The following is a 27,666-nucleotide window of genomic DNA, read 5'->3' on the forward strand; positions in this document are numbered from 1 at the left end:
CTTAAAGAACACATGTTGGCTTGAAGTGTTCCCTTCTTTAACAAGTTAATTTAGTTTATTTAGTTTATCAATATTATTGTGCAATTAATATTGTATTATCATTATAATCTTTTCTTTAGCAGTTTTTTTTTTCATTTGTTAATAACACCGCCACATCACAAACAAAGCATTAGACGAATATCGACATAATAAACTGATCGAAATTCATATTTATGGAAACACGTAATACCCCAACAAGATTACATAGACACAAATTTAATTACAATAATACCAAAGGTATTATAACTTTAAACTTATTATAATTTTCTGAGAATATTATATGCATAAATATCTTTAATTTGAATTATTATAGTAATCACTGTATATGACCATATAGAACATACGCCACCACATAAGACCTATATATTATAACTACAAAGAACCATGTTGCATACATTTGCCAACGTTAACAAAAAAATAGTAAATTGATGTTTTCATTAAAATACTCAACGGACTTTGTCGTAATTATTAGCGCAACATGTTTTTAAGATGTAAGCGAAGGTAGAAACGCCTCTGACACAACGTTAGTGTTTTTAATTGACAACTTGATATAATAAATGTATTACATTATTAATGTAAATACTTACTGATTAGTCTAAGTAAGATTATGTTGGTAATTTTGCTGTTTCAGTAGTATTCGTTATCAGAAACTGTATTGCGTATTTTCAGGCCCGTACGTAAAATGTTTGAAAGAGGTGATAATTTGTGCGAGGCACAATCAGCCTGGAAGGCATGGTGAGAGGATCTGGAGACATGAACCTCCAAAAATATGTAAAAAAATAAGTGCTATGAGATGAAGCAGTTTAGCCTAAAGTACAGCTTAAACAATTGTAGAGATGTTCACACAAAAGCTACAAACATCCGATGAAAAGTCAACAAATTATCATTGTGTTGTAACGTGCATGGTAAGCTAGACTTAAATTAGCATAAATATGTATAGTTTATTATAGTAATATACCCTATTATCTACATACAGGATAGTTATTAATTGGTAAATTATATTAATAATTTAAACAACTGTGCACAACGATAGCATATTAGCCTTTTCAATTATTGGCTGTCATATATGTACACGCATGCAGTACTGAAATAACATATTAGTATGTTCCATTCTCCTGGGATGTTTATCCATAAATAAGTTACATAGAGTTTCAACGTTCATAGCAGTGTCATGGTGATTATGTATTAAAGCTAAATCACTTAGTCTTTCTTCGGTTTATGTAAACCTCAGATAATTATTCAAGCATCAGAAATCAGATGCCGAACTTCCACATGAACATGAACTTAGTGACAGTGTGACAAAGAGTTTCAGTAACATAAAGATAATTGGTTCACTGAAGCACACTTTTAAGTAGTTAGCCAGTATCTGGGGTCTCTCCTGGAGATGTATGGAAAGCCATTGTCTTCTATCTATAGCCTCTCTGATATCAGAGATAGAAAACTCTTTTGATGGCATGATTTTCTGAATCGATGCTGTTTCCTTTACATGTGCATCAAACCTAAAGGAAAGATTACTGATAATTTGATCAAGAAAATGAATTGTTACCGTATTTTTAAAGTAATCCTCTACGGAAATATATTTTGTATTTGCACATTGGGTTTGTCGTTGACTAGCTCGTGGCATACTAACATTAATAAAAGATCTGTTTGTAATATTATTGTTGTGCTTGAATATACAATGTGTGTCATCATCTATGTTCACTCCTAGCGTAATCATTTCTATTAGGGAAACACCAGAAACGATGTCTTAACTTGCACGTTCACAGAAGCTTCTTTAGATAGTGAATAGAACATTGTAAAGTTATTAAACAAAATTTAATTCAAAGTGTTTCAGTGTTTTTAAATAAACCATAACACTTTTCTCATCTTCTGCAGCCCAATAATCATTAAACATTTCAAAAGTATCATCTCCAAATACAATAACCTCACACGTGCGAAGTAAGAATGGATGACTCAAACATAACCTTTTCCACATCTTCAATATTCTCAATCCAGCGTTTAATGCACACATTGAGTAGTGGAAGACGTGATGAAGCTGCTTCGTGCTGGATGACCTTTTTATAGATTGCCATATTTAGGTAAGTATTTAATCCAAATAGTTATTTCATTAGCTTGATCGATACAATTTTGAATTGGTTAAACTGAACAGGAATTCGCAACAGCAAGATTAAGTGAGTGAATCGCGCAATGAGTGTACGAAACCTTACTTTGCATGTGTAGAATTTGTTCTTGGACACCAATTCTTTTGCTAGCCATGGTGGATGCTCCATTATACCTTTGACAACACAATTCATTTAGAATATAATCCAACATTAGTCAATTATCTTTGTAACTGCACATACAACATCTGTTGCTCTGGCCCTCAATGGATTAACAAAGGCAATAAATTGTTTCATAATTTCACACGTGTCATCTAAAAAACAGGAACATATTGTTAAATGTTCCACATTGTGAAAAGATACTTCATCAGCAAGAACAGAGTAGAACCCAGCCTTTTAAACTTCATTAGTAATTTTTACTCGAATTGCATCATATTCTATAGCATTGATGATGTCATTTTATGAGCGAGGAGCTAAATACATGTAGCATTTTATGGTTTTAGATGATACAAACGAGATCTCCGAATTTCATAATTTTCAACCTAATGTTTCAGCAATATCGAAGTATTTCCACGATTTGTAGAATAATTTACTTCTTCGTACAGCCATAAAATACTGCCTCGTTTTCCTTAAAACAAAATGACGCGAATAAACTGATGAAGAATATGTTTATTCTGAGTTATACCTTATTGAAGGGCACTGCTGGTATAATATCAGTTCTACTGGATGATAGATGTTCAATGGAAGCCTTCAGAGCATAAACAGCCTGCATAGAATCACGATGTGATGATAAACAAGCTTAAAATCTTTGCTTAAAGTATCACTATTTTTTCTATGCACTGGAAGAAAGATAGCACAAGTGTTACAGAAATGCTATCCTATTTTGGGCCGCATAATAACAATGGGTAACTGTCAAGTCAAGCTATTTAAACTTGCGGTTACGCCCATGAGAAAATATGGTAGAAAAACTTTTAAGGGTGCCATATGCTTATAAAGATACCAATACCTTTCAGCATTCGATAGATTAGTAATAGCTTGGCATTTTTCAACAGTTGATTTTATTAGTGTGAATAAATAGCTAACATCAATGCATAGCTTAGTGATTACAGAAACACCATAACAAATTCCTGATGAATCCATAATTGCTGTAGTGCGTTGTGATTATGATGGTCCAGGAAGAATGGAGTTGTTAGTGCTTGAAGAAGTTTGAGGCTCAAGTAAGCCAGTTTGTGTATCATCACCATCAGAATATAACTGAATGCTGTCAATCTCATAAGCTTCACATTTATTGCCAGCAACAGAAAATGACTGAGATGATGACTGGGTTATGTCATTAGCAGTGCCTGGAGAAAAATATATGACAATGTTAAAGAGGCAACTAGTATATCCAGTATATATCTTTAATATGAAAAAGTATATATGATAAATAAAATCTAAAGTAGATAATGTTATTGTACTAATCTACGTATAGACGAATTATAATATCTTATATAAGTATTCATGGATTAAACAAAAACTTTGTAATTTTGAACACAAGCCTTATGCATAGCACATCATAAAGTAGCTATTTTATTTGCATGCTAAAGGCTATATTAGCTACTAAAGCAGAAAAAAACATGTAACGCTGTACCTTGATCTTCATCTACCAATCATTTTCTTCTGCTGGCAAAAAAAAAAAAACACACCAAAAACTCAACAACATTCCTATATCATTGCAATCAGTTTCATGTAGGCGTTTTATTCTGTTCAGTAAACAGGGTCAAATATCTAGCTTAAGGTTTCTAAAACTTCTTTAAGTTATCGACCCCTAGGCGAACTTATGAAGTTGTCATCAACCTTCAAATTCTTAGAATACAAAATATGAATGGCACTTAATCATCAAGAAACCTCAATAAACAGTCAACTTTTATTCATCATAATACAATCGTTAATGAGATGGATGGATCTGATGGACTTTAACAACTATAAATTTTGCATTGTAGGTTTGTGGGTTTGAATCTCATGTCCCTGCGTTCTTCGACGTTGAGCATGTTTTTCTGTTTGCACAGAAGACCACTCACATGGCTAAATCCAGCCTCAATCATGTACGAACAGGAAAAGGCGTAGAATGGTTAGTTGCTTAGGCCAACCTTACCCAAGGAATCATATGTGACTCCTATCGATCATTAGGTTTTTATTCACTCCTGTACAGTCTCATCAACCCCAGGGGTTAAATATCGACTACCTTAGGAAATCCTGGTCTAGCTTGTATATCGTATACTGTATATATTTCGCGAGCCACGCTTTTACTCCTGTCACGGGTAATTTTCAAGTAGATTTAAGATTAGTACAGTTCTCAGCACTTTCCTTCCATACGAAAATAAAAACCGACAAAAATGCTTAAATCTCAAACCACAATCACTTTATATGTCTAATCTCTGTGATATGACAAAACGTATTCAAAGAACCACATATAGCTCTTAGATATACATGACTGCCTCAGTTTAAGTTTAATACTAGCGTTTTCATGTGGGTTATTTATATAACACTGCTGTCATATTTAGTTAATTTTAGACGCGAGAGTTATTATCAAGTTTATATGTGTGATTACTTACGAATCGTACATTGTTTAGCGTGTACGTTCAGTTGTTATGAGTTAGCGATTGTTATATTGTTGCGTCATTCCGCTATAACTTTTTCATTGTTTTACTTGAGTGCTATTACATCAGAAATTCTAGTATTGTGTGGAATTTTTTAGACTTTTGTCAGGATATAAATACACGAACGAAAGATTATTATTCAGATCTACACTATGTAATTGTGAATTTAGCGATAAAAATCATATAGTGGTGATTATTGAAGTGAAATCTTCACATACTGTATTGTAATGACAGAGTAGGGAAGAATAATTTGTCTTGTCAATTGTATTTTAAAGTCAATGAACCAGACTGTGTGAACAAAAAAAAAAGGGAGATAACTGTTTAAAACTCTCGACAGTACAAAAATAATCAATAGTGTAACGAACGTTTGTATATTTGTTTAACTTGCTTTAATATATCATTTAAAAATAAATAGAGTTTCTTACTATTTATTTATTTTTGAGATTTATTGTCTAAAAGACACACACATACCTACTCTAAATAAATCGCTCTACAAAACCTGACGGAAAGAACACGGTTTCGAAATTACAATTATAAAGTGTCAACAGAAACCGTTCCACGTGAGAATTTTAAGCCAAAAAATACTAACACTTCATTAGAATAATGCAGACTATGTAGGAAACAATAATTACCATAAGCAGATGAGCTATAACTGTATAAGCATTTTTTTACATCACAAAAATTAAGGAATGGGTGAACCTCTCCACTACCATCCGCGTACGTGCGTGAATTTATTAATGTATTTAACGTATTTTGATTGCAAAGAAAGAAAATTTAATGCTTAGTTTGTACATAATTGTTTTATTCATTGTATTTTTCATAGATTTAACGTATAATTATTCTTTAATGTATGTCTTCATCGGGCCCAGCATGGCGGGTGGTTAAGGTACTCGACTCGTAATCCGAGAGTCGCGGGTTCAAATACCTGTCACACCAAACATGCTCGCCCTTTCAGCCGTGGGGGCCTTATAATGTAACGGTTAATCCCACTATTCCTTGGTAGAAGAGCAGCTCAAGAATTGGCGGTGATGTCTAGCTGCCTTCCTTCTGATCTTGCACTGCTAAATTAGGGACGGCTAGCAGAGATAGTTTTCGTGTAGCTTTACGTAAAATTCAACACAAACCATTTCTTCATCGTTTTTTTTTGTACATATAATTCTTACTTAGTGTATTTTTATCGTAGATTTTTCAAGCAGTTGTTGTCTAATCGGCAATTTTGGTATAATACTTATATGTAACTGTTTTTTTCTATATATTTTCATAGACCTAATATATAATTGTTGTTCATGTGTGTGTGTGTTTCTTATAGCAAAGCCACATCCGGCTATCTGCTCAGCCCACCGAGGGGAATCGAACCGCTGATTTTAGCGTTGTAAATCCAGAGACATACCGCTGTACTAGCAGGGGAGCGATTGGTGTTCAATATACTTCGTCATCGTTTGTAAGTAATTGTTCTTCAATGTATTTTTCGTATTCTTTTTAGAGTATTTCTGCTCAGTTTTTGCACATCGCTGTTATTTAGTGGTTTTGTCAAACATTTTGTGCATAGTTGTTCTTCAATATGTTTTTGCATAGCTTTTGTATGCAATTAAGTGTATTTTTCACCTAGTTTTATATGTAATTGTTATTTAGTGTTTTTCATTCATATAATTTCTACGTAAATTATCATCAGTGTATATTTAATTCAATTGCTATTTCAAGTACTTTTGCACATATATAGTTAAGATAACAATATCAGGTATAGTTTTGTTGCCAAGCGACACAAACAAACGGAGCGTTACCAACAGACAATTTAATTTTGAATATATTAAATGTTTTACTATTAACTATGATGTAAGTAACACCAATAAGCAGAGTTGGTTTCAAAGCTATTCATTTTTAATGTATATAATAATATTAACTTCTGATCCTAGCATGCTTTGCCCTAAGAACGAAACTAAAAATCAACATAGCCATCGATATAAATAATTTAAAGATGTTTTTTAAGAATCTAGTTATAAAAATTAAAATATATTGTTTTGACCGAACAAGTTCTATCATAAACAGCACTTATAAGAATTACTCACTATTAATGTTAAAATTGAGGGTCCGATTCCTGGTTTAGGTACGCTATCACAATTTACTCATTATACAGCTTTGTATTTGAAAACAAAGAAACAAACCACTAAGAAAAATGTTCTGGCGATGTTCTATGGAAATTGTATTCGAAACTAAAATTGCTATGGTTAGGCCTAAAGAAATATAAAAGGCTACTTCTGTATAACCACCAGATCAATAAATTAAATAAAAAGCATAAATGTCGGTTAGTTTTCGTTTTAGTTTGTGTCAAAGATTGTTATTTCACAAAGCTTTTATATTTTTTTGTTATCGAAGGCAGCCAAGGATACAGATATATCAACATTTTTATTCTTATCATAGGAAAATAAATAAGTTCATTATGTTCACATCTTTTTGCTTAACTCGTGGAATACACAATATTTGTATAGCTTAAAATAATAGGAGAAATGTTCTTAAGCTGTTGTTCATATCGTGGACTACACAATTTTTAAATTTGAAACGTTCTTATGTTATTGTTGAACTCACGTAAGGCGCACTAATTGACCCGGCATGGCCAGGTGGTTAAGGTGCTCGACTCGTAATCTGAAGGTCGCGAGTTCGAATCCCAGTCACACTGAATGTGTTCGCTCTCTCAGCCGTGGTGGCGTTATAATGTGACGGTTAATCCCACTATTCGTTACTAAAAGAGTAGCCCAAGCGTTGGTTGTGGGTGGTGATGACTAGCTGCCTTCCCTCTAGTCTTACACTGCTAAATTAGGGACGGCTAGCGCAGATAGCCTTCGAGTAGCTTTTCGCGAAACTGAAATAATCCAACAGTTAAACTAATACTATGACATTAATCTTTTTTCTAGATAACTATTCATAAGCAGAAATAAAATTCTATGGTGAACATAGTCACACAATGGTCAACATAGAATATTTAATAATTGGAAATAACCTTATATTTACCTAATTATATTAACAATAAAAATGTTTTATACACTTGTTTCTTCAGTATTTATATAGAACAATGAAATCACTGTTCTATAATTACAATCTGTTGGCTTGTTTTATTCCAGCAAGTCATGTTGACAATGAAAGCCGGTGCAATATTGGTTTTTCTTGATAATGCAGGTGGCAAAAGCTATGATAACAGCTGTTGAGTATCAACAACTGCATCAAAAGTCGGATTAGAAATAATTGTTTATCGAAAGTACATGAACTTTTCAGGATCGAAAAATGCATATTTTAGGGAACTTTTCGAAAAACTCCAGTATGATCCTCCTAAGGAACGACTGTTTACTACACAAGTTATTTTTGCTGTTTGGAAAAATATAAGGTTAGGATTGACACCAGTTGCACACGTGAGGTGATAAGTTTCATCAGTCTATTTTATACAAGCGATTATACTTTGAAATGTACCACAACGTTTACTATGGTAGATATGAAAAATATTAGACACAAAAATCATGGAGATAGGCGACAGTGCAGATAGCAGCACAAAAATGGCGTTTTTTCAAGGGTGTGGGTGGTTTCTAATTTAATTCTGTAATTATGCTACAACCATTGAAATGTATTCTGTTTTTTCCAGGTTACATTCTAATAACAATGTTTCGATGTTTAATCAACTAAATATATGTTCTTACCAGTACAACTTCTTTGTGACAAGAGTACAAAACAAGGTAGTAAATGAATGCGATTAATATTATCTTTTTATGCAGAAGTACGTTTTATTGTGATTGAACTAATTTGTTTTTTTATAAAACATTAGTCAATTTATTATTTTTCATAGCATCTATAAATTCTGTATAGATTATCAATAAATAATCGAAGTTTTCATACTTTAACCTTTTAACTTTTGACATTGATCTCTGCCCTTCTTTCAGCCATATTAATGTTACTTTCTTTACATCTATTTCTGCATCATAAAAGGCCAAACTCACCACCACCATATTTATTTCTACCTCGGTATCATTTACTTTTTCACACATCTTAATTTTAGACTTGAGAATTGTGCTAGCTCCAAGTAGCAAGTCGTTTAAAACTTCTGATAACTACCAGTTTTCAGGACTTATATCAAGTACTAAGAATATAGCTGCATGTAACATCAGTTACGATTTTCTTTTTCTTTTTTGTTTGTCCTCGAAAATATTCTGTTACAATCACAGAAACTTTTTTCTGCATATTAGTTAATTATTTACAGAGTTTACTGTATATTTCTTACTCTTAAGTGTTTGCAGAAACATGTAGGAATCATAAAAAGATGCTATCTTCCTCTTTCATGGAGAAATGATAGTAACTGTAGCCGAAATATATATCAACTTCTTGAGACTTCGATAGAAATAGTTAATTTCATTTGGACAAATAACACATTATATCCAGTCTTCAAAATAGTACTCATTTATTTTCAACTGCTGTTTTCACAAACGGACCAACCAACTGATACATTACCACACTTGTGTGTATATGTACGTCATTACACACTGGTAAACATATTATCACATGAAATGAAACAATATCTCATTTGTACAGATGAAGCACATTACATGTTATTTGAGCTTTATGAGCAAGTTAAAGATATCTAAAAATAGATACACCTACAACCTACTTTTTAACACTTAACTGATAAAAACAATCGCATTAAAGCCAGCAAAATATTTATTTTAAACTTATGAAATGAAAGTTTTCTCATTCCAAACAACAAAGCTTGTATATAAAAAAAGAAACTCTAAGTAAACTTACGTAGCATATCTTACTAACTTTAAATTACACTATGTAACAAAATATTTACTTTTTCTTGTTCCTGGGCAGAAAGTGTTATTTCCTAATTTTTCTCTTCAAACTTTGCTTTTGTGACCTGGGAGCATATAATGAACACATGATGGGAGACTATATTTGGGAGCTGATACGTGAAAGTGATTTACATTACAGTTGCAAATCTCGAAAAACCACTCACTTCTAAACATTTTTGTATAACTTTAGTATAAATACATGTAAATCTTGATTCATATGTTGCTTTATGATAAAGCAACACCTTATATAAATGAAAATGTGCAAATTTGTCCCGTTTTTCTAAATTTCATTATCCAGGTCATAAAAGCAAAGTTTGAAGGGAATAATGGCCATTTTATGTACTTTTACAACCTAAGCAATTAAAAAATAACACATACTATCCAGAAACAAAATTTGTGTTACATAGTATTACTCGTTTAATAGGTGCATGAAATGAATTTACACATCATACGTATTTATTAATTTTTTAAGATAATTCCCATGTTAAATGTGAACATAAATTAAAGCATTCTTTATACATTAATTGCCACATTTATAACATTTTCATAGTTAAAAGTGTAGAGCGTGATCAATATCATATCGTGAATTGAACCTTGAACTATCCAATCCACAGTCTTGCAAAAAAATCACTAAACCTTGCCTGGCCTGTGTATCTATTACTATTGATTTTTAGTAAACATTGTTTTATGTATCGTGGTTAAAACCCTGTATTATGAAATACTAAACATTCATTGAACTGCATAACTTTCTTAGAAATGTTTTCTCAACATTTTAAACAAATTGTCATAAACAAGACTTGTCAGCAAGTAAACTGAACATTTGTATTATTAAATATCGGATATTACTGCCGTATTTATTACCTTCCAAACTACCCGTATTTAAGTTTAAGATAGCTTTTCTCAGACATATAGTATTTTGTGTTGAATTTTGCGCAAAGCTACTCGACTAACATCCGCATTAATTATCTCTAATTTAGACGTGATGGACTAGATAAAACAAAACAAAACAGGCAGACAACACCATTCATTGCCAACTTTGAACTACTCTTTAACAATGGAATGTGGGATTGACCGTTACATTATAACGCCTTAAAGCTAAAAGAATAAGCGTGCTTTAATGACGGGACTCGAACTCGTAACCTACAGCGTGGGTTAACATCTAGGCCCGCCCTCTACATTCCGACACTCATTACACAACCCCTTTCAAACATGTGGTCAGCTTCCGGTCAGTTACCTCTCTCTCTTTCTTTGTGAACCTGACGATGACCGAAGAAGGTCGAAACGTTGTTCACTCCTCTACGTAAAAAATTTTCTCAACCCAAACGAGCCGTTTTTACATATATATTTCTCTACAAGTGGATTTTCTCGACATCACTGATTATATCTGAAAGTATACATTTAAGAATAAAGGGATTTTAAAAACTACTTCATAAATCTTACTAGTATTAATTAATACAGCGTCTGTAATTAACATGGGAAAACAGCATGTACAATATACAATGGTACCTCGGTTCTCGAACGACTCCCTTCTCGAACAATTCGGTTTTCGAACATATTGTTTAAGAAAAAAATGTCTCGGTTTTCGAACATAAACTCGGTTCCTGAACCAAGCTGTTGTGGCCCGAACCACCGAAATAACTCGACTGATGACCCGAACGACTTTTCGACCATTTTCGGCCCACCCCAAGCTGCCCAAAACATTTTACCCGCACCTGTCGCTCAGTCCATACCCCCGCTAAAATCTGCTCTGAACGTTCTCGTTTTTCTTTTTCTTTTGTTTTTCTAAATAATCTGATTAAACAAGCCACCATGAGGTCAAAGAAGGATAATGAAAGCAGCAAACCAAAAAGAAAAGTTGTTAGAGCCACAATAGAGGTGAAAAAAAGATCATAGCGAAGTATGAGAGTGGTGTTTATGTGTCTGATCTTGCTACACAGTTTGGTATGGCGAAGTTTACAGTCTGCACCATACTGAAAAATAAAGAGGTCATCAAAGGAGCTGATGTTGCTTCTTTTGGAAGAAAATGCCAAAGAGGACCTGCATCACCGAGGAGGAGAAATCACTGCTAGGACACAAGCAAATGAAGGACAGGCTAACTCTATTGTTATGTAGTAATACAAGCGGGGACTTAAAACTTAAGCCTTTGCTTGCGTACCATTCTGAGAATCCGAGGGTTTTTAAGAAAAATAATGTCATGGAAAGTGAACTAAATGTCATGTAGAGAGCTAAGAGTAAAGCATGAGTAACCAAGCAATTTTTTATGGAGTGGGTCCATGAAGTTTTGCCCCAAGTGTAAAGAATTACCTCACAGAAAAACAGTTGTCACTCAAGGCCCTTTTTGTGATGAACAATGCACCTGCTCACCCACCAGGCTTGGAGGACGGGTTGGTGGAGGAGTACAGTTTCATTACAGTGAAGCTCTTGCCCCCTAACACGACTCCTCTCATTCAGCCCATGGACCAGCAGGTCATATCGAACTTTAAGAAACTACACCAAAGCACTATTTCAAAGGTGCTTTGAAGTGACCTCTGACACAGAGTTAATCCTCAGAGAGTTCTAGAAAAATCACTTTAATATCCTCTATTGCTTGAGGATCATAGACAAAGCCTGAAGGGAAGTTTCTCTGAGGACCATGAACTCAGCCTGGAAGAAATTGTGGCCAGACTTAGTAGCAGATAGATACTTTGAAGGCTTTGAGGCTGAGCCTGTTGTCGTGGATATTGTCTCACTCGGCAAGTGTATGGGCTTGAATGTGAGTGGTGATGATGTGGAGGAGTTGGTGAAAGACCACAACACTGAGCTTACTACGGAAGAACTCCAAGACCGTCAGAAGGAACAGTAACAGAAGACAACTAAGAAAGTGTCTTCAGATGAGGAGGAGGGAAGGGAGGATGTTCGTAGTTCACTAATCAAGGAAATGTGTGGAAAATGGGGAGAGTTACAAAGTTTTGTGGAAAATTTCCACCCTGACAAAGCTGTAGCAAACCGCAGCATAAACCTTTTCAATGACAATGTCATGACACGAGAATCGACCGCACATTTTAACGCCCCCACGGCTGAAAGGGTGTGACGGGGATTCGAACCCGCGACCCTCACGACCCTAACCACTTAACCATGTCGGGTCAAAGTATTAATAATAAACGCCTGACAATTCACACTAACCACTATATTATCAAGGTTCGTAAAATAATTTCCCTTCTATAATATACTATATATAAAAATACACACACATATATAAATGTTATAATTAATTTTTATATGACTTATTTTAGCTAGTTATTAAATAAGGAAGGATTCGAGAATCAGAGCATAGCCCAAGGGTGGCGAGTTCGAACCCTCGTCACACCAAACGTGCTCGCCATTTCAGTCGTGGAAGCGTTATAATGTGACGGTCACTTCCACTATTCGTTGGTAAGAGAGTAGCCGAAGAGTTGGCGGTGAGTGATGATGACTAGCTCCCTTCCATCTAGTCTTACATTGCTAAATTAGGGACGGCTAGCGCATATAGACCTCATGTAGCTTTGCGCAAGTTTCAAACACAAAGTAACCGAATCTTTATAATTTAGTAATTAAGTGTCTTGCTGTAAGTTCATCCAAGAAAACATCATTATTAGTATGACAATTTCTTATATATATTTTTAATACAGTATTGTGGTGAATGTATATTTTTCTGGGCAAAGAGTCATGCAACAATAGGTTTGTGAACCACTGCTGTAGGATACGTTCTTGAAATCCGCGTCCGTAAAGTAGAACTTCCAGTTCCTATATATGTCTAGTACATCTGGCGCAAATAGACACGAGAATGATTAATTAAACACAGTATTATGACGTCTTTCATACACTCCTGAGTGACGATTCTCTGTTTTTGTCCATTTATTTAAAATCTGTATTTATCCTTGTAGCTTCGTTGTGGTTATCTTATTTTATTGTGTTCTCACGTGACGAAAAGGGAATATACCATTGGAAAGTTGGCTTTCTTTTCCAAGACGTTGAGTGGATCCTTTAAACTTTTTTTTATATAAAAGTTAATACAAGCTATTTTAGTAACTTACACTTTTATACTTACAATGGTATAATTTCTATGTTCATGTATCATTCACGTTCTCGCTTACAGGTTTTATCGTCTTTGTCTCTTTTAATAATCAGAATAACGAAACTAATTATTTATGCTTATTTCATAACTAGCAACCTTGTAATTTGTTTTATAACCACATGAGTCAGTTAAAGCATATACAGACCTGTAAGCTCCACTTTATAATGATTCTCACAGCTAGAACGTGAAGTAGCAATCTACTACTGTAGACGGATTACTTGAAGTAAAAATCAAACATTTAAGATTAAAATTATATATATTTATTTAAATCATAATATCAGCAGTAAAACTAGTGGTATAACTTTATGTAATATCAGGTAATACACTAGTGTCACACTACAATATCATTGCATTGATTACTAATAATGTTAGCTAGGTGGATCATCAGACAATATACTACAATATATTCTCAATAGCAGCTTTAAGAACAGTTATATATTATATATTTATATATATCAAACAATGGACAAATATCAAAATACACGATGAAAGCTAAAAGTGTTAGTTCAATATATCATCATACAATACGCAAATATTACACTACTAGTCATGATCAACCAACAATACAATTATCAAACAATATATAAACATTAAAATCTCGTTAAGCCACCCATATTAGTTATCTATCAAACAAATATATCTGATGTCAAACACAGAAACTGTTCTTGTCGAGAAAGTAATTGTTCAATAAAGTATCAATAGAGGCTTGAGAAGAAGTCCTAATGTTATTTTCGTGCACCTACATACATATAAGTTATATATAACATACTTGAACTTCTTTTGCCATAAACATTTTTCATCTTTTCAGATTTCTGTGACATGATAATCATTAAATTAAGGCTTTGTTGTTTTCCTTCTCTATGTTTTGTTTCTTGTCTCTACATGTTACATTGGTTACGCTAAAGATGGTCGTTTTGGACTGTTGACTGTCTCTTTTTATGGTTGTTCGCTTTGTCCAATGACACGAGAAAATTTTACGCTCCAGAAGTATCAACGTCTTTCGAACTTATTCATCAAAGAGCTCTAGGTCACTGTGATAGATGATGATGTAATGCAAATGTCAGTAGAATGTTTAGATATGCAACTTTAAAAAACAAACAACGCCCTCGTTTGTTACACAAATATGTTTACCTGTTTTTTTAACATGGACGGATGAAGATTTATACTGTTTTAATTACATCTTCAGTCAAGCATTAGTATAAAAACAAAGGCAGTTTTTTTTAGACACCTTATTTTGTTCTGGTTTGCGAAAACATTAATTTTTCGTGATTTTGTAACATTAACTTGAGATCAGAAAAGTTTAAACACATTGGTAAGAATATATGTTGATGTGTTGAGAGTATAGGCTACTGTGTTTTTCAAAATATCTTGTCGATTCTGTTTTCGTTTATTATATCTTGGAAAACTCTGTGAGTCTATTACAACCCAACCAAGTTAGCAAAGGCAAAGAAGTTGACCGCTGTCATCACCAACTTCATCAGTTGTCGAGGGAAGTCAGTTTAGCTGTAAGTGTTTTATGAATTTTACTTCATCATTAACTGAGAACATTCTATATTTAGAAAGCGTTCTCGTTATTGGATTTTTTTTTTTAGATCGAGGACTTGGAAGACTCGGTTTCAAAGTAAATCCAATGTGATATGGAGGAGATAAGTATACATAATCCAATGTCGTTTTTCTTTTTCTGTTTATCTTGAGTTTTCGCTTAAAGCTACACGAGCGCTATCTGTGCTATCCGTCCCTAATTTAACAGTGTAAGACTAGAGGGAAGGCATCTAATCATCACCACCAACTCTTGAGCTAGTCTTTTAATGACGAATAGTGGATTAACCGTCACTTTACATAACACCCCGGGGTTAAAAGGTAGAGCATGTCTGGTGCGACGGGGATTCAAATCCGCGACCCTCAGATTACAGTCGAGCACCCTAACCACCTGGCCATGCCGGGCTGAGCCATTAGAAAGTAGATGGTTTTGCATTGTAAGGTTAATTAGCATGTATATTTAGAAGTAACCTAAATCTCGGCTGAAACTCTTTAGATGTTATTGTGAATCCGGTAGAAATGTCATTACCAACGAGATTACGCAAATGATGAAACAATACATTTATATGTAAGGACGTAAGGAACGTTTATTTAATTACCTGTGCTCATTACCAGACTGATGTTTTAGGTAGTTTACTCTGATCGGAAATTAATGTTACTAAATGCATCTCTTTATAAAAGGCCTATTTGATCATTTTATAAAGAGAATTGATCATTCATTTCCTCATTATTGGTAACTGAGCAAGTTATAATAGTTAAGTATCAGAGACACAATAAAGTACACGGACTTTTAAATTAAAATAACTAGTTGAGGTTTAGTTTGAATTTTGAATGTAATATGGGACAATAATATCGCTAGAACAGTTTGTCTTGAGGTTCTTAGTAGAAAAACTCGTTTGATTTTGAGAGAAAACCGGAGCATTACTTTACTAAACTAACAGAGTAAGCAAATACTCATTTTTAAATGTATATTATCACAAAACGTAGGAGGTAGAAATATATTATATTTTTAAAGTTTTCAATCGTGATTGAAGGATAGAAACCGTTAAAAAAAGGGCAAAAACAACTTAAAATAAATGTTTTTAGTTCTATCAGACTTTTCGGCTTATGACTTTTCAAGGGTCCTTGAACATCAGAAGTTACAAAATATTAAAAGACATTTGAAAAAGGCATAAGTCGAAACGTCTGTTTTTCTCTTCAAAATAGTAAACTCCGATCCCAAGGCTAATTAATATTCTACTCATCTTCAAATTTTGGAAATTTATATCTTTGAAAAAATATATAATACTGTCAGATTTACTCATCTAAAACACAAGGACGTCATATGGGCACCCGAATGGATGACATAGATAGGTCACATTTAAACTTTGATCCATCTTGCTAATCTGTCGGAAACCCGAAAGATACATAGATCCATCAAGCACGAGAAAATTAAGGACTGGTGTTAGGTTTGTGTGGTTAATGAAGACAAACTAAGAATGGAATTTGTAAAGTTTTGAGGTGAATTAGTTTAAAATAATGAATTTTATCTCTGAATATGGTGTTGAAGTCATAAAATATAATGTTATTATTTTCATGTCTTCGGATTATATTAGGTATAGCAACTATAAAAATGTGCTTTGTAGCTAAAGATATGGGCTATTGTGTTTTCAAGTTCTGAAAAGCTTTATTTAGCAAAATTATCTATTTGTTTCAGATCATTAGTGACAAAATTGATTCAATAAGGGAAATGTCACAGCTATAGCATCATTTATTTTAGTTCCACTGTTAGATTTGGAAAGAATTGTTAAGAAATGTTAAGTGTTTCAAAATAGAGTCATCTAAAACACCTGTGTTAAGAAGTACAAAGGTATACATGTATTTATCTGAGCCGGATCCATGTTTCTGACATGGAGCCCATAGTGACACAGCGGTATGTCTAAATACTTACAACTCTATTCCGATACCCGTGATGGGAAGAGCACAGATAGCCCCTTGTGTAGCTCTGTGGTTAACTACAAACAAAATCCTCGCATAGCGATACATTCATGACACCAGAAAAACATGTGAAGTACTGTGCAAAAAGTGTTAGGACGAGAGAACATTTTGTCATTCTTTCCATTCTACGTGGCTAATTCTTCCATACCATTACAGAATGTAAATTTCAACACTATGACAATGCTTCACTGATCAATGTTGGCAAATTAATGAGCCAGGGTGAGAATACCTATCATTCTTCATAATTTTCATATACTTGTACCAGGAGCATGTCATAAGAGTTCTGGTTGAATGAATATACTGATCAAATTTAAGGTCTGAAATAACTATCGTGGTATCCCATGCAGAGTCCCAACTACATAAAAAGAAGCTAGCAAGAAGATAGCATATGATACCAGTATATGCTAGAATAAATCAATTTAATAGCACTTTGCAGATAAAGCTTGATATAAACAGGATTTAACATTATATATATTAAGTTTTGTTGACATACCACTGGCCAAAATGCGAATAGAATTTTCAGCAGAGCATAGAGCTCGCATAAAGTTTAACGCGATACTGGTTGGACTCTCCGATAAATTGCTGCAGACTGGAACTGTTCCCCGAATACTGCCAAGTACACATTAGATCATGAGACCAAGACAGGTACGTATGAAAATAGTAAAAAAAAGGAAGAACACCTAAACCCAATAATACTGTTGTTAAGTATCTTCGTTTATGCAGTCGTTGGGACGTAAGGAAGACTGCCACTGATTTCAATTATAAGATAAACGACCATGTATCAATTGACAAGGAAGTGTTCAGATCTACAGTACCAAGAATGAAATATTTGGTGGTGCATCAGTTTAAAAAATCTTTACTTGATATCCAAATATTGTAAAGATACTGAAATGTGCTCAAAAGAACAAAAATTGAGCTGTTGATGGTTAGGAAAGGGTGTTATGGACAGAAATTAAAGTTTGAAATATTTGTTTGAAAACGTAGGTTGGACTTTCAACGGAAGAAAGGTAAAAGCTACTTACCTCAATGCTTAACACCTACCATGAATTATGGGTAAAGCAGTGTGATGGTTTGGATGTGTTTTCAGCTGAGACGACAGGGAATATTTGTAAGCTAGATTGAATAATGGGCCACCCCAAGTACTATCAGATACTGATCTGTAATGCTATACCCAGTGGTTTACATATTATTGGTAAAGAATTCTTCTAACAGGAAGATAATGACCCCAAATACTTATCCAATCTATGCAGAGATTACGTAGCTAAGAAAGAAGCTGCTGAAGTAATTTAAATAAAGTTTGGTTTGGTTTGGTTTTTTGGAATTTCGCACAAGGCTACTCGAGGGCTATCTGTGCTAGCCGTCCCTAATTTAGCAGTGTAAGACTAGAGGGAAGGCAGCTAGTCATCACCACCCACCGCCAACTCTTGGGCTACTGTTACGAATAGTGGGATTGACCGTCACATTATAACGCCCCCACGGCTGAAAGGGCGAGCATGTTTGGCGCGACCGGGATGCGAACCCGCGACCCTCAGATTACGAGTCGCACGCCTTAACACGCTTGGCCATGCCGGGCCTCTCAGATAAAGCAATTGTCTATACAGGTTCTCGACCTTAACCAAATTCAACAGATCTGGGATTTAATTAATCAAAAACTTGAAAAATCAAAACGTACTTCAAAAGAAACTTTATGGAAGTGTATTAGAGATATTTGGAGTAAAATCCCAATGGACACTTTAATTAAATATGCTGCAACAATGACTGAAATACTTTAGTTATTAAAGAAAAGAGGGACACATAAAACATTAACTGTTTGCTGAACACAAACACTTCTATTGAGTTTCTGTTATATTAAATATAAAGGTTGATAAAACTTTGATATTTCGCGTATGATTTATCTTCTACTTTTCTTTGAAAGTAGTCTGAAATATAATTTTTTACTTTGTCCTCACAATTTCGCTCAGTATTGTAGGTTCAGGAAATTAATTTAACACAAAAATACAAAGCCCTATAATCCTAGCATTGTATATACACATATCTGTATATACTTTGAATTTTCTTATTTGAAAACCCTATCCTTTATGTCAAGTATCAGTGAGTTTGATAAATAGTGATCAAAATAGTAAGTGTGTGGAGAAGATTGTGACTAAGTTTGGTAAGAGTTGAGCTACTTCAGTCCATGTATTTAAACCGTAACTTATCAGAATTTTCCCGAAGAAAGAGTTTAGAAAAAATAATTTACGTTGTGCAATACTGACTATGACAGTTGGCCACAAATGAAAGTTAGAACCAAGCTCAGCAGAATGTTAGTTCTTCCAACCAATCACAATGAGGTGTGGTTTCATTTTATTATGATGTTTGTAAACCAAAGACGTGGAGATATTTTTCTGTAATATTGAACTTTAAATTATGACCAAAATGATATTAAAACATGATACATTCGGAATTGTATTTGCCCACGAACAACATGAATATGAACTGAAAGTCGCAATATAGATTCAGTTTTGTTTTATTTGGTTCCTTTTTTTCTCCCATTTCTTTTTTTTTGTAATGAAACTGTATTCTCTGGAAAGGATAACAACAAAAAACCTCGAATTCAAAAGAAAACCTAAAGTGATAATCTGGATGCAAAATAAAATTGAATGTACCTCAAATTGAATTTAAAGAAATGTCTTAGGATACATAAAATATATAAAATATGTAATATAATATTAAACCTGAAAATAACGTTCACAGTGTCCAAAATAATGAGTTTTCACAGTAGAAAATTGAAAATTTTAAATGTTTAGCCAAATGCAGAACACTAGGCCCAAATGAATTTCAGAAAAAAATATTCAATTCTTTATAGCACAATCTGAAATAGTTACTGATATCAGCTCATTCATGCATTAAAAATAGTATTTATTTTTATGACTGCTAGTTAAATTGAAAGTGTTGTTAGAAATGTGGTTTTCAAAATATTCATGTTCAAAGAAGAGCACCTTTGATCCTTTTCATCTCATGTTGTCAGAGGTTGTCTTCCCACTACTTATACTTATTACATACTCGTTTCTGATAGTTTTTTTTTTCGTAAATGCTTTCACTCCCTGTGTAACTATACTTTTTTCTGGTTTATTTAGTATTTGAAATAATATTGTACAACTAGGACCTCAGCTACCCAGCAGATCCAACTGTAATGGGAAACCAACTTGAGTTCACAATGTTATCGAAACTTTGCATAACCCTTACCTTATATGCAATAGTTTCAATGCTAACAGGAAACCTAGCGGAAGTCACAGGATCAGAGAATATCGACTCCTATTTAAATAAATCCCTGAATGCTCATAATGCCAGCAGCAGAGGTCGAGACGGAAAATGTAAGTATACCGATACCCCTTATTTAATTTTACATAAAACCTCTTCTATTTTGTTTTGTTGCAAGCAGTTTCAATAAAACCCAAGCCATCAAGAAAAAAAAAAACCTTTCACTTGTAGACAACTACATCTTTATTTATGACAGTAATACATTTAATACAAAAATTTCAAAACAAAATACTTCTTTTAATAAATGTACAGATTATATCTGCCTAACATTACTGTATTTAAGCATTATAAGACAGATGTTAGAAAAACAGCTAACGTTATGGAACACTTACTACGACTGTTGACTAACAATAAGTCAGCATCTAACTGAGCAGAATCCTAGTTTCTCCAATTAATCACCATCCCATACTCCCCAAGTGGTACAGCGGTAAGTCTACGGAATTACAACACTGAAATCAGGGGTTCGATTTCCCTCGGTGGACTCAGCAGATGTGGCTTTGCTACAAGAAAACACACTCACACTAACCAATACCACCGTGAGTTTATAAGACGGAGATAATTTTTTGCAGTATGCTTTAAACTTTAAGTTATGACCATAAGAGTAAATGTGATTCAGTTCTGTCATATCGTATTTTAAAATCATACATCCCTTTCTCTTGCAACAGTATGAAAATAATAACTCCATTCAACTTCAGAAATACCAACATCGGCACTTCTCTCTCTCTGGATATTTTTAGTTTTGATCAATTATCTTAATTTCAGATATTCATTTTAATTCATACCCACTGTTTATAAATATTCATGAAGTATTTATGTCACAAAGAGCTTTAAATAGCACAATAAATATTGATGAATTGTTATTTTTCTTCAGTTCTTAGTATTTTTACGCTCGCTGTGTTTGAAAATGATGCGTGTAATACCAGTAGCATCAATAGAACTGGGATCTGTTTCTCTAGCTCAGAGTGTATTTCACGAGGAGGTCGTGCTGAAGGGATATGCGCGGGAGGATATGGTGTGTGCTGCCTGTGTAAGTAAAGTACTGTATCTGTATCACATTATGTATTTCTTGGTAGTGTCGCTGTGATCGGATAAAACAACACAGTTTTATAATAACAAATAATATGGAATTTACGTTTCACTTCTTGTACGCTAAACTTTGGGCAAGTATGATCAAGTATGATGTCTTCGGTTACTGTAATGGGTGTTAAAATATAAATAAGATAAAACTAATTATTTAATGTTTAGATGTAAATCTATCTATCTATCTTTCCAAAATGGACGTTCCGTATATACATGTATCAATCTAAGTATGTGACCGAAATAACAAATAAAATGTGACGCCGTCCATTGAATGGTAGCACAAATAAAAATCCATGAAAATTTCACAGTTTGGGTATTCAAAATTTAGACAATTAGAAAAATAACTGTGATAAGTGTAACAACCATTTATTTACAATTGAACGTAGCGAAAGTCGTGTTCTTGTTGTGAGGGTTTGATTATATCTTTATTGGTGTAATTTAAAATATAGTACTTAAACATGGGATTCTTAAAAAACTGTTATTGTTTAAATAAAGGGCACCACTGTTAATGCATAAAAACATTACAGTTTATATAAGCATAACTGTAACATTTCTACCATACAGACTTCACAGGAAAATTCCCTTTTTTAGAAAATGTTCACCTTTTACTATTTTTCAACGAGGTATGAATACGACGATGAGTAGTAGGGCGGCATTTATACAAGTATATGTATTGTAAGCATTAACACCATTTCAACAGTTAAATTAATATTCACATCGAAAGAAAAACTGCATTATAAACAATAAGACAAAACCTATGGTGAAATATAATATGTTTTTAACACAAATTAATTTGTAATAAAAGGTTAACACAACATAACCAAAATAAATTAAGTCACTAGAGCCTAGTATATAAAGTGGAAAGTATAAAACCAGTCATGGGCTTTGGACAGAAGTTAGAATCCACACACCGGTGCAAATACATTGCCTATCAGTCGTTATCTTCATTTATCAAGTCTCATGTTTAGATAATAAAATAATAATGGGGTAAAATAAAAAGAAAATAGAATTCAATGATAGAACGAGGCGTGTGTGGCCAAACACACAACATCCAAATGTGTATCATTTTTCAATGGCTGGAGACAGTTGTGAAAGATGGCTGCTCTCAGATGTATAAGTAATAAGGCCCTACCATTGAGTAAAAAAACTGCATTCTGAAGTTTTCATTCCATCCCCCAGTATGGTAGTGAAAACTCAAATTATTAGTTGTTACTGGTTAAGAGCAAAACTATATAGTAGTCTATGTGCGTTGTGTTTGTTATGAGATTCCAGCCCATGATTTTGGCTTCATAAGCCCTAAACTTTGGCTAAGCCTTGGAGAGACTTTTTTCCAAAATAACTATGCTATTAAAATTTAATAAAATGTGTTGAATTAGGTTTTTTTTATGCCTTCGTCTTTCCGTGCATGTAACATTATTATTATAACTTGTTTGTTTAATGTTTCCAAAATTTACTTTATAACACCATCAAATATTATTTTTTTTATTACTCTGACAGTCGAGGTAACCTGCGATGGTAACAGCTTCAACAATGGAACTTATTTTCAGAACCCAAACTATCCCGGCGGCTACAATGAAGCTAGAACGTGTCAGGCCTTTATAAGAAAGGTTCATTTTAATGTCTGCCAGTTCCGCTTAGACTTCATTTCCTTCGACATTAGTCAGCCTACAAATGGCGTGTGTAACAGTGACAGATTGGTCATCAGTGGTCAAAGTCAAAATAGTGTTGTTCCTCCTATATGTGGGTTAAATACAGGACAACATCGTAAGTTTTAATATCTAATTAACAGTTAAGAACTGTTGACATACTTTAGTATATATTCTCACAGTTTTAGCTTCTAACATTTACTGTTTTCGTAGAGTACTATAATTTGAATCCATGAAAGTATTGCTCTTGAGATATACACATTTTACTTTATTATGAGCTCAGTTATGCTGTTAATACCTGGTATTTTTGTTTGACGTTAAGTACAAAGCTACATCTGTGATGCGCTCGCCATTAGTATTGAAACCCGACTGTCTGTCTGAATTAATATTTAGTTGTTGTGTGCGACCTGGGATGGTCAGATTAAGTTCAAAACTTCTTTGTCTCGTTGAAACTCTTTCTATCTTAATCGATGTTTTGGTCATAATGGACTATCTAGGAGGGCCAGATTCAATCTAGACCTCTTCCTCTCGTTAAAACCACTTCCATATGAGTCGGTGTTTAGGTCGTAGTGGACTATCTAGAAGGGCGAGGTTCAGTCCAGACCTCTTTTTCACTATTGTAACTCGATTGTTGTTGGTTTGTTGTTTTTTGCGTTATAAGCTTTTACATTTACCGCTGAGCCACCGAGGACAGCACACAGACTTAAAAATTAATGTTATTTTATAAACCCAAATACTACAAGGCATTGTTAACTCTGATTCGTCGCATTTATATATGTATTTTGGAGGCAAAATTAGCATCTAATATTATTTTTATGAAGCATTATCACCACAAATATTTTTATCAAGCAGTATTATCACCACTCAGGAATTCTCCTTTTCTTGTTTTTTAAGAGAGAATAAAACAAAAGAAAAACAGATTGGTTATGGGTTGATTAATAATTTAACTTAAACACCAAATTTTGCCAAACTACCATATTAAAAAACATATGGCTAAAAGTTAGAAAATCAGATATAAATTTGTGATTGTTTTAAAAGTCTGGTTGGATTTTACGTTACTGGTTCAGAACAGAACTCCAGCCAGGTAAGCACAATACGGGAAACAGCCAGCTATCAATTTTAATAACCTATAATACAACTCAATTGAAACAAAAAAAACTGGCATCAAATAACTCCATTTTATATTTATAACTTTTAATTCATACCTTCAGTGTACATAGAAGTTGCTGGAACGGAAGGACCTATTCAACTCAACGTAATTACTCAAGGAAGCAGAACTCGAAGTTTTGACATCAGAATCACACAGATTGGCTGCCAAAGTCGTGACCGGGGTAAGTAGTAAAATGATGCCAAAAAGTTACATGTGATCAATAAAGTAGTAATTAGAATCATATAGAAGAAAGTGGTGGGTAATGAATCTATATAAATAAACGTTACTGTTTGTGTGCGTACATCTTTTCCTTATAAGTTTCTTGATCAATCAGTATTAAACTTGACGAAATAACAAAGGATTTATATTGTTAAGAAAATTAATTAAAAAAACAATTTTCTATCTTTTGTTAAACACGAGTACTATAGCTAGTACTGTACAATATACTAAATTATATATCAGAGTTATCAATAATGTTAATATAAGTGTGATGCCATATCCTATCCCATGTCCAGTTACACGGTCTTCCACTCAGAGTGACTGAAATTTTTTATAATTTTTAAAAGTTACATATTGCCTGAATTATTTTATTCATTATGCGTAATCTACAATATTGATGTAACTAGAGGTATATAATCTGGACATTTTCTATTTACATCAAATGCATGCGTATTACCATCAAATGGATTACACTTGATCAAGTTATAATTTCACAACACACGAGAGTAATTATCAAAACTTTTCTAGCTATTGCCTAGAATTCAGGTTTAAGCAGATTATACCATCAGTACCACAGCTACTTCTAAAATTTCAAAATAAATATTTATGGTAAATGATTAATTAATTACTGTAATATATAACCCAGCAAATATTTTCATTTTGATAGTTTTTTCTACCATTTGACTGCCACATAAGTAAACTAATTGTCTGATTTAATGATACAAACACGAAGGAAATCTTTAATATTTCACTCGATTTCGTTTTGTACAGCGCCTCCTAACTGTCTACAATACTACACAGGCGTTCAGGGTGAATTTAGAAGTTTCAATCATGTGTCTGATGTCGCGATTAATGACCAAGGTTATTTTAATAACCTGGATTACACCATCTGCTTCAGGAAAGAGGTGGGCTTTTGTACAATGACTTATTCTCTTCCGGAATTCGTCCCACCACCGAACCAACAACAACAAATTCAAGTGAATCCATTCTTCGGTATCCAAACGGGGGCTGGAGGATTAAACCAGCAGCTGACAACTGCCGGAGCAGGAATGCAGGAATGCACAACGGACTACATCATTCTGGCGAGCATCCGGCTCTGCGGCGGACGGTTAAATGATAAACTGTTAAACAATATCCCCCCCAATATGAATAAAGATGTCATTGGTGGGTATCGTTTAGTTTATTAAGAAATCAGTACTCGTCAACACATAGCTGTATAATAATAAAGAACCTAATTCTGATTAGAAACACAGAAACAGCATATTCAAGGAAGGAAAATTTTAAAATTATTTTGCAAAATTCTTTGGCAATTTAGAGGCAATATAAACACATTAGCTTAAGCATGCAGGTTAAGAAAGACCTGGTAAATAATAATTCAACATTCTATAAAACATTAGCAGTTTTGATAAGTAATCATTCAAGAAAACCAGCCTTCCTGTTGTAAGCCCAACGCCCCCTAGTGGTACAGCGGCATGTCTTCAGACTTACAACGCTAGAAACCCGGTTACGATACCGTAGTGGGCAGAGCACAGATAGTCAGTTGTGTAGCTTTGTGCTTAACTTCAAACAAACGAACAAGTAAGCCCAACGAATACAGTGAATACAACGAAATTGTGAATAAAAATAAAATTATTACAAGAGCATGAGAATATGGTTTTTGAGGTTCGGGCACAAAGGAACACAGCGAAAAACTCTAACTGATATTAAATAAAGTTATTTGTATAATGTTCTATCTTTTATTCACCACAGTGAACCTATATTTATATTTGATAAAGTCTTTTGTATCCCCTTGTTAAACTTTGTTTTTATGATATGGTCAATTGTTACAAAACATTCTATGCTACATCAGATTATAAGATATAAAAATTCAAAAAGGCAATACCACTGACTTCTCACTTTACTATCTCTTGCTAAAAACGTTCTATAAAAATATGTGATTGGTACTTACATCTATTACTTGTTACCTTTTTATATTATAATTACAGATTTCTAAACATTGGTTTAAAATATTAAGCTAGATGGTGCATTTCATATAATTATTATAATGTACTGAGCTTGTTAACAAGTTAGAAATTTACTTTGTTCGATATCTCTCTTTCCATGTGCTGAAGAAATTAGTTTAGTTAGGATGTTTTTAATTAAATTATATTACATCAACATACAAAATTATGAAACATTCCAATATGTCAAGTATATGATTAAAAAAACAAGGATTAGGGTATACTGAAGTTAACTTTCAGATTAAATAACAGGATTATTTCTTTATCCGGGAGTAAGTGAAAGAGGGACGTTTTTAAAGAAGTTTTAGCTGGGAGCTCCTTCGTGCTCCCACCTTCCAGAACTGGTTCTATCTCTAATTTACATTCATTAAAAAGGTACTTAATTTAAACACACATAGGCCTTATTTTTCATTTATCTTTTTCAGATACAACAAATGGCCCATTCACTGCAAGATTTGTAACTAACTCCGAATTTATAAGTCGTGGATTTTTGATTAACTATCGACAAAACCCGTGTACCAGTGGACGTTAATACACTTGTGAATCTTCATAGAAACTATTCCATCGAAGGAATCTCAAGTTCTAAGTCTGATCTAATTGTTAAATATGACTTTGAAATTGCAGTCATCGTTATGATATTTTAACATTTTCCGGTTAACTAATGTAATCATAATAAACATGTTTAAGGCCCGAAGAAGTACATTTATGTTAGCAAATTATATTATGCTCCGCAGTGAATACAATGAAATTATTAATGAAAATAAAGTTATTACAAGAGCATGAATATGTAATGTTTTTTGGATTCGGGCACAAAGAAACACAGCAAAGAATTCTTATTGATATAAAATGAAGTCATCCGTTTAATTTTTTAGTCACTACAATGAACCTATACTTATATTCGATACAATCTCTTGTACGTCTTTGTTAAACTTATATGTTTTAAATCCAAGTATTCCGATGTAGTTAGAACTCTATACCCACCCCAACAAAACTTCCAAATTTGTTATACAAGGATCTAAACTATTTATTATTAACCTATATGGCTACTAAGCTACT

The 27,666-nt window shown here is 33.4% G+C and overlaps 1 protein-coding gene across 4 annotated transcripts; it reads left to right on the top strand.

Annotated features, from left to right (window-relative positions):
- The first annotated feature begins 780 nt into the window (after positions 1–780).
- Positions 781–27,394, top strand: LOC143247730 (uncharacterized). Of its 4 annotated transcripts, XM_076496188.1 has the most exons (8): positions 781–944; positions 6,087–6,218; positions 20,358–20,568; positions 21,387–21,542; positions 23,093–23,359; positions 24,453–24,572; positions 25,382–25,774; positions 27,036–27,394. In XM_076496188.1, the coding sequence occupies exons 1-8, from the start codon at positions 876–878 to the stop codon at positions 27,140–27,142; spliced, it is 1,455 nt and encodes a 484-aa protein (XP_076352303.1). In that variant the 5' UTR covers positions 781–875; the 3' UTR covers positions 27,143–27,394. The 4 variants fall into 4 exon arrangements, with proteins under 4 accessions (XP_076352303.1, XP_076352549.1, XP_076352384.1 ...); XM_076496434.1 differs by lacking the exon at positions 25,382–25,774; XM_076496269.1 differs by lacking the exon at positions 781–944 and having other exon boundaries at positions 20,332–20,568.
- Positions 27,395–27,666: the final 272 nt, after the last annotated feature.

This window comes from Tachypleus tridentatus, chromosome 1 (assembly GCF_004210375.1).
Source record: "Tachypleus tridentatus isolate NWPU-2018 chromosome 1, ASM421037v1, whole genome shotgun sequence".
Classification (NCBI taxonomy): Eukaryota; Metazoa; Arthropoda; class Merostomata; order Xiphosura; family Limulidae; genus Tachypleus; species Tachypleus tridentatus.

Bases quoted from the DNA above. Each gene is read 5' to 3' on its own strand.
- LOC143247730 (XM_076496188.1), top strand. From the start codon at position 876: ATGTTCACACAAAAGCTACAAACATCCGATGAAAAGTCAACAAATTAT. The intron at 20,569-21,386 runs GTAAGTATACCG...ATTTTTCTTCAG, and splicing joins CAGAGGTCGAGACGGAAAAT to TTCTTAGTATTTTTACGCTC. The intron at 25,775-27,035 runs GTGGGTATCGTT...TATCTTTTTCAG, and splicing joins TATGAATAAAGATGTCATTG to ATACAACAAATGGCCCATTC.